This window comes from Prorops nasuta, unplaced genomic scaffold (genome assembly GCF_024137725.1).
Source record: "Prorops nasuta isolate Cenicafe-Biocafe unplaced genomic scaffold, Cenicafe_Pnas_1.2 PNAS00005, whole genome shotgun sequence".
In the NCBI taxonomy this organism is placed as follows: domain Eukaryota; kingdom Metazoa; phylum Arthropoda; class Insecta; order Hymenoptera; family Bethylidae; genus Prorops; species Prorops nasuta.
In genome coordinates this window covers 10,579,137-10,596,636 of record NW_027116802.1, presented here as the reverse complement: position 1 = coordinate 10,596,636, position 17,500 = coordinate 10,579,137, and the positions used below count along the sequence as shown (strand labels likewise).

Here is a 17,500-nt window from a genome sequence, read left to right as displayed (position 1 = left end):
AATAATTAACATATTCCTATAATATCAACAGATTCCATTTTAGCTGGAAATCTCGCGGAGACCATGAAATTGGAATCGTATCAAATATACCAGACATCTCCGCCGAATCAGCAGCAGCAAACAGTACCACCACCGTCTTATTTCGAATCACAGTATCAAAGAAGCAACAGTCTTCGCACAGGATCAACGTCTTATGGTTTACCACCTACTCCTCAAACGGCTAATCAGCAAAGATGTGCTCTCCACCGTTTACAACCTTGTGCCTGTCAAATGGTGAATAATATTTGATTTTAAAAAATCTCCAAGATATTTGTCGTTTTGATTACAAATGTTAAATTACGAAAAAAATTGAAAATAGCACAAAATATGGTACATTCGATCATTTGCTCATTGCTAATTTTTGTTTGAAAAAAAAATGTAGAATTTAAGTCCAGTATCCGGTATGTCACCATCGTACCAGCAGAGCGAACCGAGTCCTACGACGCTGAGTAGCAGTCAACAGCAAACATTGCAATATATGCTTCAAACGCAGCATCGGCAACAGCAACAACAGCAGCAGCAGCAACAGCAAACACAGCAACAACAACCATCGCAACGGATAACGCAACCAACCAATGACGCTCAAAGTCCGCCTAATACTCCAACGAATTGCGGTGCCACTCCTAGTACAATGATGGGTCAGCTTATGGGAGCACTGAACAACAGTGCACTCCTTGATGATCTTAACATTAACATTGAAACACTACATGGTTTCGATTGCAATGTTGAAGAGGTACTTATTTCTCAAGTAGCACAAATTATCTTATTATTATAATGGTGCTTTGTAACGAAGGACCACTAATTGTTAATATAAATATTACTATTTTAGGTAATCAAGCACGAGCTTTCCATGGATGGCACGCTAGATTTTAATTTTCAACAAGGAGTGATGGGTACTGCAGCGATTCAGGTTAGCGATGCTAGCATTAGCCAAAGTGGGGTTGTTGCTCAAAACAATGGTGTTGGGACAACGGCGAATAACCCGTCTGCAGGCGTTTATGTCAGTACCAACGCTGCGACTCCTGCGGCGCCACCCTCTTGGGTTCACTAGCAGTGGGCCTTATTACCCTCGGCATCCCCGGCTATCTTGTCAAGCGTTGTGCAATTCTCCAATGGCGATGACAGTTTTTACTACTCGTCACACGCCCAGCACAATGGTAAGCATTTTTATTAAATGTTTAAAAGAATAAAATCATACTTACCTTATTATGTACATACATCTTTTTTTATCGACAATTCCTCTATTGTAAAGTAATTTTAGACTGAAAGTAGTTTCAGCTTGTCGATTTTATAATTTAGAAAATTATACTGGTAAAATATATTATTTTTCTAAGCGAATTATACTTGTCACATTTATATTTTAAGTCTTGATATGTTCAATAAAAATGGCATCGCGCATCATTGCCCTTATGATACTGTACGAAATTGTAAAGTAATTGGTAGTGCAATCAGGAAGAGAGTATTACTTGCTTGAAATTACATAAAAGAAGCATGACAAGTATGTAACGCCCTATAAGTATTCTCTCGTTATAACGAAAACTTAAGAAATGAAAGAAACAATTCATTAAACAAAAATTATGCTTGATAAAGTTTTATTGAAATCAACCGAAACTATTATCGTCTATGTTCAATCGAATTACATTATCGACTCCTTGCCATACGCTTTAATTTTTGTTGAAGCATTCTAAAATCGATAAGATATCGATATCAATGGATACATAGTATAATCACATACTCGTTAATACATGTGTAAGGTAAAATAATTCAATAAGCATATACTGGAAAAAATGGTTTAATATAAACGTGTTCAATTGCTAGAATTAAAGTTTACTCGAATTTAACGAATGCAACCAATTTAGGGCGAGTAAATATTTACCTGTTTTAAGCTATATTCATTAAACTCGAGTAAACTTTAATATAAGCAAATGGATTGGTTTCTGTGAAACAAATTTTTATCAGTGCATTATACATATACGCTTAATTATTCACGTTTGAATGGATTATCCACGGTGCGTCTCTTATGATATAGCGCATAAAAAAATTTAGTATTTGTAATGTTGATCTGTTGTTTAAACTACAAAGCCGAAATTAATTTTTTGCTAACTCATTAGCTTATAACGTATGTATGTCTCTTCTTTCAACTACAAAAATGATATTTTTACATGTTATGTTTTTAGTTAAACAGTCAATTATATACTGCAAGATCTTGTCCCTTATTGTACCTCTCAGAAAATTACGTAATATTTAAAGGATTTTAATTCAATCCATACTTGTCATGGTTTCTTACCCTGATCAAAAGTTTCTTGGGTAAGGAGGGAGGGGTCCAGACAGATCAAAATTAAATTTGTATAATTTTGGATTCATATATGTTATCATATAGTAAGGCGGTATGGACTCTCAAAAGGTATTATGGGTGAAATATCATCCCATGCAAAATTGTTATTCTAGTATAATACTAATAATTATATAACATTGTAATTTAATAAATCGAATTACTAGTAATACTGAGATTTTTTTTTATTTATCAGTTATGACGTCTAAGGGATACCACCCTATCAAAAATGAATTCTTTTTACCGTGCGGTACGTTAGCTACTCAGCATTGAAAATTGGTGATATTAACCCATGGTTCCTTTTAAGAGTTAAACCAATCTTTTCTTCTACTCCTAGTCAAGATGACCTTAAATAGTGACATTTAGAAGTATACCTAACCTATGTTCATAACGTTAATTTCCCCTGACTCACAGTTCTTATCTAAATATACGTTCGGCTTTTATAATATAATTGAAAAAATAGTAACTATAAAACTTCCCCGCGCAAGAAACATCAAAACATTTCTCGACGGCCAATGTGCAAATTTTATTTCTTTTCAGTTTGTACCGTGTATTCTGCATTGCTTCGAAAAAAATACATACTTCGATTTCAATCACGCTCTTATTTAATATATTTCATACAGAAATACTAAACTACTAAAGTTCTACAAAAGTTTTTAATTAATAGAGAAAAATAATAAATGTAAAGTAAAAAAATCGCTAAATTTCTTTCATCGATTCAATTATACATTCATTTACTCGAAAAATTTTCTCAATTAAAATACGAAACATTCTTTCTTGAAATTTAACTGTCTTACTGTTCGTTTTACTTGAAATGTTAAGAGTGATAAGCAAAATAAGAGTCATCACACTACGTCGTGTAGAAAATATCTATTAAACATACGTTGATATAAATCGTTGTAACTGCATATTACATTTGTTTAGATTGTAACAAGATAGATTATGTCAATTATAATACTCTGTCACAATATTTCTCTCCTCTAAATTCAGAATTTCCCCTCCTTAGTACCACATGCATTAGTGTAGCATACGCTACGTGTGACCGTTGAGTAGTTTCTCCGAAAGTCTCCTAATTCCTCTGCCACTATAATACTGGACGCGGTGTATAGGTTTGCAGTGTCATTAGCAGCTATTCCGTGAGTATACCGTTCTACTGGATTTTCGCCGACTATAATTCGTCTTTACATGCACGTATGGAGAGGTCATGAAAGCTCGAAAAATGCTTATATCGATTATCAGCGACCATTCTCACCAACCTCAGTAACAAGAATTTAGAAACATCTTAGAACTAACGCAGGTAACCTTCAATAATTCGTCCATAAATAAATGGAGAATAAGACTGCTTGTGTTGGAATCCAAGGTTTTCAAATATCGTGCTCGGGACGATTAAAAATTTTTCGAATCGGTAAAAATGTCTGCAATGATAATCTTTCTCTATTGATCATACGATAAATATGACGAGAGCATCCTACATTTTTATCGATATTTCACTGAAGGGTTGGAATAAAAACTAGAGGAGGTGTTTTTTGACTGAAAATTTTTGTGAATCAAAAATTGAAGGTCCACTCTCTACATAAAGACAGTATAATATTTGACTATGAACAAAGATCTTGTTACACACGTTTAATCGCTTTTCATTACGGATCTGGTTTTTGGAAGAGGGAAGCGAAGCACGCGTCGATTTGCAATGTGTAGGTTCTAGTTGCATCGACTTTATTTACTCGAGAAAATATCGATTCGAAAAGATATTAGCTTTTAACAAAAATGTTTTTCAACGACAAACGCGGCAAAAACATCAGACTCTCGGTTACGTTCCAATATATTAATGCCTCCGGCATTTCGGCAATTTATTACACGTATGAAACACTCTAGCCACCTCTCAAGTTTCAACGTCTGTCATTTTGTTTTACGAACCTCGTGGCCCCGCGCAAAGTTTCAGTTGCGGCTTGCATCGCAACATTATAATTTAAATATATATAAAACACATTAATATAGTGTATTTATCAGCTTATAAATATAATGTTTCTTCAATATTAAATCTGACTTATCTTTAATAGTAAAACAAATTTACTAGATTTTTCTCTTCACTCAGCTATACTTACACGTTTTCCTAATGTCTTGTTAAATTTATTTAAACCCATTGCTTCAGATTGCTTTGTAATACCTTACAGAGAAAATTCTTTTAAAAGTTTAAGAGGCAATTCAAGTAAAAGATGACAAGGAGCCTCCTAATGAAAATGAGGACGCTATTAAACATTACGTCAGAAAGATACAAGCACGAAAGGTGTAAGTCGGTTCTCAAACGACGCAAAAGAGAGCCACTTAGGCGAAACTGCAAAAGTCTGAAATTCGGGAGACGTCACTGGCGCCAGCCAACTACCTTAACCCCAAAAGCGTCGCAAGAATTATAAACTTACTGGAAAAGAGTTTCGAGGACATCTCCCCCCTCCGCTTCCGATTTTCTCGCTGAGCTTACTCTTTTCCAAAAGTACAACGTTTTTTGACCGACGTGTTACGCAAATGGAAATTTAGGAAACTATTTTCAATAAATCTAAAGTGGTAACCTTGAACCATTACGCAATGTCATATAATAAATTAAATTAATATTGTTAACACACAAGAAACTCGCTTTTCCCATGATACGACGATGTCGTCGGTCACGGATAGTTAACTCTCCACGATCTAGAAATGAAATGTATGTAAAATACGTTATATCCAAGGCTCGTTAACGTTTACCACTCCTCTTTTTCAGCTTCAACCTAAAGAGGTGTTTTTATATACATAGTTGATTGAAAAAGAGAATAAGGTATTTGCATGAATATGGTATAACTATGGCAGACTACCGATTCGTAAAATTGCAACGTCAGAAATATAATTTTCACTTATAGTTACTAATTTAATTACTAATATAATGTCAATCCCTATACCTTAATAGCAATGATTCCTCGCTTTTTCATACTGCATATTTCATTTTAAGAAAAGAATCATTTTTTTTTTTTAGAATTTGATACATACTGATACTGTTGTATTATTTTCAAATAGCTAGAATAGGACGAGGGATTTTTAAGGGTAATAATGATTCTATCTGGAGGTTAATAGGACCTGTGGGCTTGTCTGATGAAGCGTGTCTTCTATGAATAATTCAAGATTATTCAAAAGTCTTCCAGCTGTTAGCTTTAAGCGTTAATACGCATTATTGAACTTACCTAAGACCACGTTTTGTATTTCAGATTATCGACCTTTCTCGGCTCATTAACTATACATCACTTCATTTACGATCAGTTAGCTCAAACTAATATACATATAATAGACTTGTTGAAATTTGCAATATTTTGATAAAATATCAATTTTGTCACTCTTGGCATTGATTTGTTCCATTAAATTTAAACTCTGATATTGTACTTTTTACACAATTTCTATTTAGATATTTTATTTGTTTCTTATGAATTAAGAAAGCAAATCCTTATTCGTGTAAATTCTTTGTTTACCAATATTTTTAATTTCTTGTGCTTATATATATCATTGAAAACTTGATTTCCAATTACACGCGTTTTCTCCTGAAAGAACTTGACGTTTTATATGGCAACTGTAACGGAACGAGAGAAGGTGATACAGCGACATATATATATATAGTTAGAATTATATTAAGAGAACCTAATCAGAAATTCAAATCAGTCAGCAGTGATCTGTTAGCCTGTTTCAAAAATATGCAATGGTCAGTTCATTTGCAATATGATACTAAGCAAGTTTCCGGAGTAGTTATAGCACGCAGTCACACTTAACATGCACTATCAAACGTAACATGAATTTATAACTATCCTCTACTTTAACCACAAATTGAAAAAAATCTTAAGAAGCGAACTGTGTTTTATTAGGATATAGTGTACAAGTTCATTTTCACCAATTTTATTACCAGTAGTTTCTGCAAGGATAATCTACGTTTTCATTAAATCTATCACTGACTAATCTATTTAAAAACTGGATTTATCCCACTTTCAAATTAAACGTCAATAATTTAGGTTTATTGCTGCATATCAAAATCACTCGATCTAGTAATCAGAATCAAATTATTAGGTCTCGTAACGCTAGATGCAATTACTAAAGTATGCAACGAGAGTGGATATTCTAAAAGCCAATACATATTCATACGTTTTTTACTTTTCTCACAGCTGATAATATTTCAGTTTAAATCATTTTACACAATTATATAACGCCTGGTATCCACTAATTATTAATTGATCGTGGTCCATTAGTTCATTCCCAACTACATTGGAGACGATATTTCACAACACAGATTTACTTTATTATAGAATTAAATTAAAAACATTTAGTTCCCACTATTTATCTTTTCATTTTTTTCTCATTTCATAATAAGCGATATTATGTGTATCGTGACTAGCAAACATGGTATCGAAATTCTTCGTATATTTGAAGATTAGCCCACTTGGCGAGGTTTACCCTAAGAGTACCACCATATGTTTTTGCACACTATAGGAGCACTGCTTCACTCTCATCCCTTATTATCATACTCTCCCTTAGACGAGCTCAAAGTTAAACTGGTGATACCACAAAAAACTCATAGAAAAGTTGAAAGTTTATTTTTCTATCCAGTGTCTGAAATTGAACTGCATGATTACGGCCAACTCAAAAGTAAATGCGATTCCTACATAGCGAGATATAAATGCCAATCGAAGCTTCGCGTTGAACTTAATCCTCTTGTACGGCTTATACAGTTTACATAAAAGAAAACTGATTTGTCAATTAAAACGTTTAATTGATATACCATAAAATTAGATTGATAATTATTTTCAATAAACAGTGATACTCGACAGTTACATGAAAAATTAAACAAGAAATGATTCAACTTTAAATTATTCCTTTGCAATGGCTGACAAGTAAGGGCTGATTAGGCTCCCGAGGTGGTAAATAAGGGGAGAAAGTGGATAGGAGGCTACTTAATAAAGAAGAGCTGCTGACAGGGTGACAGTAAAGTAACTTCGTTGGTCGGAATTTAAAATTAGATTCATAAAAATTATTCTAATAGATTCTATGGCTGACAAAGTCGCCGCTCAGGGCAAATTCGATTTAATACAAGGCCCGTTCACCATTCCTGCACTCCTCTCTTGTTCTTGTTCGCTCTCTACCTTCTCACCCTTCTGTGAGCGTTTTAAGAGCGCCAGTACGAAAAAGTCAAAGTCGAGAAAAGGTGGTGAAAGGAGACGTTGGTTGGCGGGAAAGAGCGAGACTGAGTTATGCAAATACGACAATAACCGAACGTCAATCAAAAGGAAAGTTAACTTTAAAGTGGCAAAGATGGAAAAAGAAGGAGGAAGAAGAGCAAGGGCTTGCTTGATTGGCAGGGCGAAAAAGGAATAAGATTTATTCTCCAGGAAATTAAGCCTGCCGAATTCTTAACGTATCGCATCGTATCACGTCACGTCATACCACGACACGTCGTTATCACCAGCTAATAATTACTCTTAAAATTCTCTTACGCGAGCCTTCCAACTTTTTCTACTTACATCACAGCCTTTCGTTGATCCTCACAATTATTCGTGTACATGCTAGAGTAAGTATAAACTTCATGTAAACTAATAAAAATAATTCTCGTTAGAAACTTTATCTTGAAAGTTAAATGAAGCGTTACATTATCCTCCCCATGTAACATTTCGTATTCTTTTAAGACACTATTTCTTTTCACCGTGAAAAAAAAAAAGAAAGTGAAAAAATTAGGAGGGAGAGACCATAGTGTTGAGAGTCAGAAAGAAGGTAAAGGTTGGTTGATATGCATAGTACTATACAAAATTTAAGTATAACTTAATAACCTTATAAAAATAATTTCGATCAGAAATTTTATCTTCAACGTCAAATTAAGCGTTATAATAGTCTCCGTGAAACATTTTACGTTGTGTCAAGACACCATTTCTTTTTATCGTGGAAAAAAAGAAAGTAAAAAAAATGCGAGGGAGAGACCGCATCGCGTTGAGAGAGGGAGGGGGGGGGGGGGGAGAGGGTAAAGGTTGGTTGGTGTGCGTGGTACTGTACAAAGCTTGCTCGGCTACAGTAATAGGCACTTGTTGCTCCTCCAGCAAACCCCGTCAGTGTTTACACGCTAAATACTCTTTCACGTACATACCACTGACAAGACCATCATGCTCTATACTAGGCTTATGCTAACACGAGCAGCGACCCAATAATAATACATACGAATCGTAAACTATATACGCGCGATGCTATTTCCTGCGTATCGCTACTTTAATAAATCGTTTGCTCTCTTAAAACTAAATTTATCTCGTCACAATTATCGAATTTTCAATCAGTCCAATCATTCGTATTCTCGTGAAATGTAATCATTTAGCTTCTTCCGCAGTTTTTTCACTTTGATAATGCATCGATCTGTATACTTGACCATTTAAGAGTACTTAACATGTTTAAGCGATTATACTCTTCATACCCGAAATTTACATCCGCTGTATATCGAGTTGTTTACTTCTGTAACTCCCAGAGCTGAAGGATAATTTCGTAGTGGCGTAGATGTGAATCGAGGAAAGCAAAAGTTAACATATGCTTGTCGGTTGGTACTAGGTCACCACAATAATGTAGTCCGTGGATGAATGGGAAAGCAATAAGCTACGCGTTGAATGTGCCCAATTGAACGAGGTCATTTGTGTGTTTGATGCCCTGCCGCGATAAGGTCTCTTCTCTTGCTCCATCCCTTTATGTAGCTATCCCTCGTAATTGTACCGAGGAAAATTTCTATATACGCGGACTCCTCGTATGTACACGCATGCAACCCTGATACTCGAAATTATAATCATAAAAAATCACAGTTCTTCCATCTCTTTCCATAACCCAACCTACGTTTCCCGTTAAAATTGTAATAACACCTTAGTTAGATTATTCAGAACGAAGCAGAGTATCCATTGAAATTTCTGCAAATATCGTAGGACGATAAGATAGTGTAATGGTGATAGTTAAAAGAAAAAATGGTAAATTTTATCGGTGATTAGTCTTAGAGGTTTAGCAGTTTCTTAATGGAAACGGTCGATAAAAGGGGCAGTCGAGTAATGAGGGAATGGTTCGATCGTCATTAGTCGATGGATCATAACAGGAGAGAGTATTGAAAGGGAAGAAGGAGGGTATTTTATGCCTGCCAATATCCAGTTGGAATATTGGAGCTCCCATGGGAGCATAATTCTCCAGAGTGATAAGAGTAAGACGTATAGAGTGTACTTCCTAAGACCTTCATAAGGAGAATCAGTATAATGCTCTGCCAGTATAGATACACGTACATACCCTCCAACGTTGCGCGAGCGAACGATTATCGAAGGTAGCAGCAGCAGCATGTAGGTACGTCGCGAAAGGATCGGAGATTAGCGACGCCTCAGGATCACTGGAGCAGGATGATCCGATGCGAGGCAGCGAGGCTTTGCTCGATCGCACGTTCACTGGCTTTGAAATAATTAATGATTCCAGTCTTCCCCCCCCCCCCAGCCTAGCCTCTTCTCATCATCGACGTCGTCTTCCTAGCCCGTTCTTGTCAATTTTCTATAGTATATTATACGTTTAAAGAACTGTACAATCTTATGTAATCTATTTTTTTTTATGACTTTGGTAAAATTAATCCAAATTGACCCGATGGATTGTATAGATGACTTATATCTTTATCCACATTCCCAGGCTATTTTCCCAATTCATTTAATTAGTATTACTTTTTTGAACGAGAATCGATATATCGTCCTCATTTTTATATTTTACTTTATCGGTACTAATATCTGCTAACTTCGATATAGATTTTTTCACTAACAAAGCTGCGAAAATTGATTAAATGTTTTGAATAATTAAAACTATGTTTAAAGCGTTTGATAAATAGCTGCTACTGAATTATTGTTATTAACATAGTATAATTTACGTGACGCTATAGGTAAATAGGACGTTAGTTGTAACATGTTGATTATAGTCTGTTCCTGTAAATTAGACTGACCTCAAAATCGAGCTAATTATGAGATAGCTCTTAAATTATATCGCTTTTAATTAGGAATCTCAGAGACATGGCAATCTTTTAAAAAGTAGGAAAGCGAAAGGAGAGAAGAAAAATGAAAAAGTATGGACTGGTCAAGAGACTCGGTAGAGAGTTTCCTCTTTCTTGGACAAGGGCTAAGAGCACGCGAGACAGAGGAACAAGGTAATTGGCGCCGATTAAACAAATTGCATTATAAGTTAGCCTCTGCTGACTGCACTAAACTTACCAACTCGTTTTATATAAAGACGAACCGACTTTCGCTTCTTGCCCCTCTTAATCTGAAACCGGCTATAAACCTTAGAAATGTCCCCCTCCTCCGCACGAGCATCTTGCTCAAGCGAAAAGCTCGGCTGATTAACTAGTTGGTGTGCTGAGCCTCCGTCTAATGGGAAAGGGTGATAATTATTTAATTGGATTTATTAGAACGACTCTCGTAGATTTGCCAAGAGTAACAAATGTAGTTTCTCTCGACGAAAACGGCAGCATTCTTTCAAATCTCTTATCCCATTTCTTACATTGCCAGCATATATCATTATACTTTCTTTTTATAATATTCTTTTTATCCCTATTATGTAAGCCAACAAATTCAATCACTTTTTTACATTATTTGTTATCTTCGTCATTTCCATCTACTAAAATATTTTTATTCATAAAAAAAAAGGATCAGTGCTATATGTGTAAGCACTTCGCATAACGACAAAAAATATTGTGTCAATTTAAGCGATGACTGGTTAAATTACACGGTAGTATTTAAAAGAAGTCATGAAAAGTGGAAAAGACAGTAAAGAGACGAATCTGGAAAAACCGTTCAATATTTTAACGCAAGACGATCGTAGCCGAGCTTACGTGCGACCACTTGAAATATCTTGTCGCCGAGCGAAAACTTTCAGACTCGACATCTGAAACATGCTGACGTAACCATAAAGATGGCGGACGGTTAGAGGCAAGCGGGCAAACTGGTGGCAAACGAAAACTCATGGCTTCTTTTCGAAGATAGCTATACTTGCTCGCTCGTTTTTCCCCTTTACAGCATACATATAGCTCTGATGCTTTGTCGTTTTGCCCTTATTCCACACCCTGCCCTCGCCCTGCATCACACCCTATACTGCATCTCGCCTCCGATCACTCCATGGCTTATACCTTCGCCTCCTGCATTTCCAAAAGCAATTTCAAACAAATTGTGCTCGATGTATGATATAGATGCTCCGTTTCATACAGAAAAGCGAAAATTAACTAGATTTTTGAACGGGCAATTTTTTAATCATAAAATTCACCGATTTATCAACTTGGATGCTCGAACCGTTCCACCCAACACTGCTTGATTACAGCAGCATAAAATCGATAGACGATTCGATACGAAATGAGATGGTGGTACACGCGAAGCCTGGAATTTCTTCTAAAGAATTTCCACAAGTGCGTAGAAAAATTTCTATTATTTATATATTTCTTTGTATATCTATCTGCTCCAGTTTGACGACTTGGCTAAGTTTGGTTTAGTCTGATCTGATCTGGTTTGGCTGGACTGTGTGCTATAGGGGCTCAAATAGGGCTGTATTCTCTCCCGGTGTGCGGCACTTTGGCGCCAGAATGGCGCGCCACGGCGCCACGTGGCCAATCTTTCCCCACTTCCTACCTCGCACTCCTATAGTATCCTCGAGCCATCCTTATACTACTCACCCGCGACTCCAGCAGTTCGACTACTACATTTACTTAGCTACACTACATACGATTGCACCGAGCTGCTGCTTCATCGTCCATGTGCAAACCACCACTTAATTCTTTTCCAGCCTTTTCACTTCGATCGTACGCTGCAATGTGCACTTCTTTCTTTTCTGCCACTTCACTCCTATGCTCTCACGATTTTTTCATTCCCCGCCCTTCTTCCTCCTCCCTATTTGCTTACCCCTATTCACACTTATTCCCTTCAATTTTCAGCTCTGTCTCCAACTTGCGCACATCCAGCAGAAGAGATAAAATCCTCGTAAAGCATGCTGCATAATACGCGTCGAAAGAAAATTGACTGAGACGACTGCGAGAAAAAATTGCATTTAATCAGAGAATTATTAATTATATCGGGGAGAGGGGGGGGGGATGAGGTAAATAATTCGAACAAATATGATGCTAAAAAATTCGAATTTTAACTCCCAACAGTGAGTATTTTTTTGTCCTTTTTACCGAAATGTAATTAAATGCTTTTCGTTTGGTGCGTATATAGCGTATATATAGCGATACATAACTCGACGTGACTCAATTATTCTCGAATTTTTGCCCACTTTGGTAAAATGCATCAGTAAGATATCGTGCATGAACATTTTTATCCTGCCATTTTTCCCCTGTTGGCGACAGTTAGGAAGCGACCATTTTCCAGTGAAAATTAGAAATAGAAAAAATCACTTTCCACTCAGAGTAAATAAATGCCGCTTTCTACTGAAAGGCATTTGCACGATAGCTCTTGCCACGTATATTTTAAAAGCTTGTCCCCAATTTGTATATTCGTGCAAAAACTTTTACGAGTATTTTTCTTTCACTAACCTCGTATTACCCGAGTCGAAAAACAATTTTTTTTGAAGGCTCGTATTCAAAAATTGTTTACAACCAGAATTGCAACAAAATTTATTTGCTGAGCACCTGTGGTGAACGAGGGAGAGAGACATATTAGGGACAAACAGATGTGGATTGCAATTAAACCAATACAGACTTTGACTATTAATTGGCAAATTAGAAGATAAACTTTGAAGAAAGAGTCGTATCGACGGTAAAGAGTAAAGGGGATAGAAAGAAAGGAATAAAAAAATATGAAAAGAGATCAGAGATCTGCAAAATGAGTGAAATGGTTGATGTTGGTGCGGAGCCAAGTGAAGTGGCAATTGGTCGTCGTTGGACAAAGTGGATCGGCTGATTCATAAAGCTAGAGAAGTTAGCAGTATGCCGACAAATTCTGTTACGGCAGTACGCGATTGGTAAAAGCCGGTAAATATTGCCGGTTGAGTGTGTATGCGACTACATTCTTTTTTCGTTCCTGTCTCCTCCTGTTCTCATTCTCACAAATAAAGTAACGACGTGCAAACACACACAGATCCAATTCTCAAAATTTTCTACCAATACACCAACGGCTATGCGGTTCCCAGTCACATTTCTATGTTTCTCTCCTATTCCATGATGAAAGCTTTATTGCAATAACAGCATCCGTCACGCTTGTAAATCATAGCAACCAAGTTGAGAAAATGATTATGATAACAACGACGACGATGCTACAGCCAAACTCTCCGTGTCAAAAAGACTGAATGTACCTACATATCACCTCTCTCTCTCTCTCTTTTTCTCTATCAGCGATCGCAACTCTATTGATGATTTAAAAATCATTCTATATACTATTTTTAATTTTCAGAGCTTATAATTAAAATTATTATAAGAATTAGTATACGTATTTAGTTTTAGAGGCTGCCCCTATCAGTCAGCCTTCAGCACTGCTCTCCAGTGACTCTTTCCTATTGATCAGAAATCGCTAGGAAACTCTTAGAATTTGTCATAAAGAACCACGATTAAAAATAATAAAAAAGTATTTTCCTTGAAATCAATTCTAAAAAAATTTTAAATAATATTACTTTTTTTGCGTATCATTATGGCTTGCTGCAGAAACATGATTGGTTTTTCCAAAAGAATTAGGTACTTCATAGTTTTTAGTAATAAAATTAAGTTAATTAGAGCATCGAAAGCAATTTTGAAGTGAGTAAAATTAAAGTAGTTCTTATTTATATTTGTTTCAGATGTTTGGGGTGCCGAGGATGAAAGGTCACGGCGATTTGTGATAAGATTTAGGCATAGTGATATGAGACAAGAACGCTTTATATATTTGAAGGATGCCACCAGTCTGCGCTAGTGCAATCGCGTGTAATCAAAGTGTAACGTAAGATGCTGAAAAATTGATTGACTGCACTGTCATTTGTTAGAATTCTACAAGTGATGACTATCCATCGCTAAAATCAGCAGCTTTATTGGACAATACCACATTTTTCTTCTTCTTTTATAAAGCATTTTCCCCTCCCCCCTCTCTTTCTATCTATCTCCTCTCTCTCTCTCACTCTCTTTTCCTCACTAATTGGCACACTTTACAAAATTTGACCAAAGCCTTGTGCCCTCGTTTATTATAATTTTGATTGTATTTCATTCCTGTTCGTAATTATGCCTTTACCAAACTCTTGATGCATAAGCTCGAATCTACGTAAAGCAAGAGAAATTGTTTATGCAGGTACACTTCTTATCTGTCAATTAAACGATTGTATTTGTTATAGAATTTTGAGTATTGAATTAAAGTGTTAGCTATATAGATTGCAAATAATTCTTAATTTTACCAACAGCATCTCAAAGATTAATTCGTTATAAATGGTAGCAAATTAAAATATTTTACAAAAGCTTGTTCTTATTTCAAACCGCATAAATTATAGACATAAGCTGCAGCGATAGAACGATGCCATTAAATTAAGATCATATCATTTAAGAGTCTATATATTATATAAATATTTCCTTTATTTTCTACCTCATAACGATCACTAAGATTGAACTGCTACTTTATGAAATAACGTTTCATGTGCACGTATCTTCTATTCTCTATTATTCGTTAGATTCATACCGATGTGATTGAAGTAACTTTATAACTAAGCTTAATGTAACATCTGATAATAGACAGCGTTCCTTAAATGTACCTGTATCCCTTAACTGGGTGCTACCGATCTATAAAAAATGAATGCAAATTAATTTCTAAGAAGTCGGAAACAGAATTTACGAAAAAATAAGAAAGAGAGCGAGGAATGCGATGACGAAGATTGGGGTTTGTCAATTTTTCAGCACAGGTTCAACGATCTCTGTCATCTGTAAATGTAACCTCCTCACAGTGCAAGTTATAAATAATCGAATAATTGAGATATATATATATATAGTAAATATATATACACGTGATGCACGTTATCTTTATGTAAAATAAATTACATATAAATATATATATACGTACGTAAATGTTAAATAAAAAGTAAATATAATGGAAAATATTATGAGCGTTATAAATAAAAATATATAATATTCAAAAGAACAGTCCCAAATAGCATAAATCTTCTCCGTAGATACTAAGAATCTAGTAGATATTAAATATACCCAGATATTCTCCGTATATTACTAGTATCTACTGAAGATTTTTTGTGCAATTATGGGTAAGTTTGATAGTGTAATACAAAAAGTGCGGGTATGTGCTTGCATTTGAGAGTGTCTGCGAGTACATAAATGTATGTACTCCAATAAATGAACCGTTTTTTTTTTAAGCGGTATAAGTCATTTGCTGTAGTTGAAAATTGTGAATTTTTAATGACTATACGAAATTATTTCAACGGAAAAATGTTGGTATCCTAAGTAGTAAACACTGGCATTAATATGTTTGAATAATAAAACCCGAAACCTTAAAAATGTCGATCAAAGCAGAAAGTGACTTATTCTACTTTCAAAATAAATGGCTCAAATAAACATTTGGTCCCCTGGAAAGTTTGTGCCGATTTTAATTTAATGTTATCCTCCTTTTTACCAGGGACAAAGTACTAACACAGTCAATTTTTTTATAAATATTTTTCTTTTAATACGTTGAAATATATCACCTGTAAGAATATGTTCGAAACATATTGTTTCATAAAGAGCTTATTAAAAAAAAAATTTGATTTAACCAGGCTCTTCTACTGTCCATTAATATTGGCATGAACTTTTTGGATGACCTAGTACATTATAAAGAATGTTTCAGAAAAAATAAAAAATTTATTTCACTCACTGTAAAAATAAAGAAGTTACAAATGTAAGTCTTAAAATAAGCTGTTTTCTTACTCTATATTTAAAAAATCCTTATTTATTACAGATAATTCTTTTGACATTGTAATAAAGGCTGATATTAGAAACTGGTACTCTATAGGTGCTTTATTAGATTGCTATCATATGATCGTTTTCGCTAGCAAAAGCGACTCAATTTTCTGTGTTAATTATCCAGATTTAAAAACTTTCTCCACTTTATTACTTTAAGTTACATTATATTCACATAACTGAAATATCTTAAAAATGCTCGATAATAAAAAATGGTAGATAGATAAAATCAAGAGATTTCGGAATATTGCAATACATAGTTGTAAGACTACGGAAAAGCGCGTCGGAATTTAAAAGTTTACATTTAAAACTTATTGTATAATTGAAGATAAAACACAGAAGTGTGATTATATAATGAATTTGGAAGAATAATATTTTACATTAAATTTATGGACCTCAACAGTTTGATGCATTTGAAATTTTAAAATAAATTTAGAAATCATTTTTTTTCAAAGATAAAAATCGAATCTAAGAAATGATTCCTAAGCTGAATCACATAAGCGATAAAAAAAAGACAAACGGCAACAGAGTGTAGAGTTCATGTTTTCCAAAGTTATCTGATAACCGTTAGTATCTGTTCACGACCCTAAAAGTGGTACGTTCGATCCACTGTCAGTAATCTATCTCTTCATTTTTGGTAGTGTAATCGTTGAAATTTCTATATTTTATATAATATATCTTACAGGAATTACAGTACTTGCAGTAGGTATACTTAATTCTGCAACACCGCCTGTATCTGTTTATATTTTATTTAGTAGGTGTATTCAGTCGATGGTGATATTAGTCGCCAAGCAAAATACATTTATAATTTGTCAATATAAATTGATCAACTAGTCTTACATACATATATATTTAACTTATCGGGGCTGAGACCGTAGAGTATCAGCTAAACGCGCTCAATTTCAAATTTTACCGGGCTTTTATTAATAGGTGAAAAAACCAATTATACATGAATTAATTTAAAAGAAAATCTACCTATAACTTTTGCAAATATGATTTTAATTTGTTCATCCATAACAATTACTAATTAGAATTTAAATAGTAAGTACGGGGGAGGAGGAGATAGATCAATAATGTTTCTATTACTATACAAGAGGTAAATCTGAAAAAATTGCTGAGTGGTTCCATGTTTCAAAAAAGATGGTGATTGGGATGATGTGCACGCGTATATAAATAGAAACATATCAAGAAGCCCCTTTATCATGTAAATCATT

General features: G+C 34.8%; 1 protein-coding gene across 4 annotated transcripts in view; it reads left to right on the top strand.

Annotated features, from left to right (window-relative positions):
• Nucleotides 1–14,502, top strand: part of foxo (forkhead box, sub-group O) — a 59,435-nt gene extending 44,933 nt beyond the window's left edge. For 3 of the 4 annotated variants that reach the window (XM_066726967.1, XM_066726966.1, XM_066726965.1), the window contains exons 6-9: nt 32–273; nt 422–772; nt 869–1,196; nt 14,162–14,502. In XM_066726967.1, coding sequence (XP_066583064.1) covers nt 32–273; nt 422–772; nt 869–1,090 — 815 coding nt within the window. In that variant the 3' untranslated portion in view covers nt 1,091–1,196; nt 14,162–14,502. The remainder of the gene's footprint in view (nt 1–31; nt 274–421; nt 773–868; nt 1,197–14,161) is intronic. The other variant, XM_066726968.1, reaches the window with a different exon arrangement.
• Nucleotides 14,503–17,500: the final 2,998 nt, after the last annotated feature.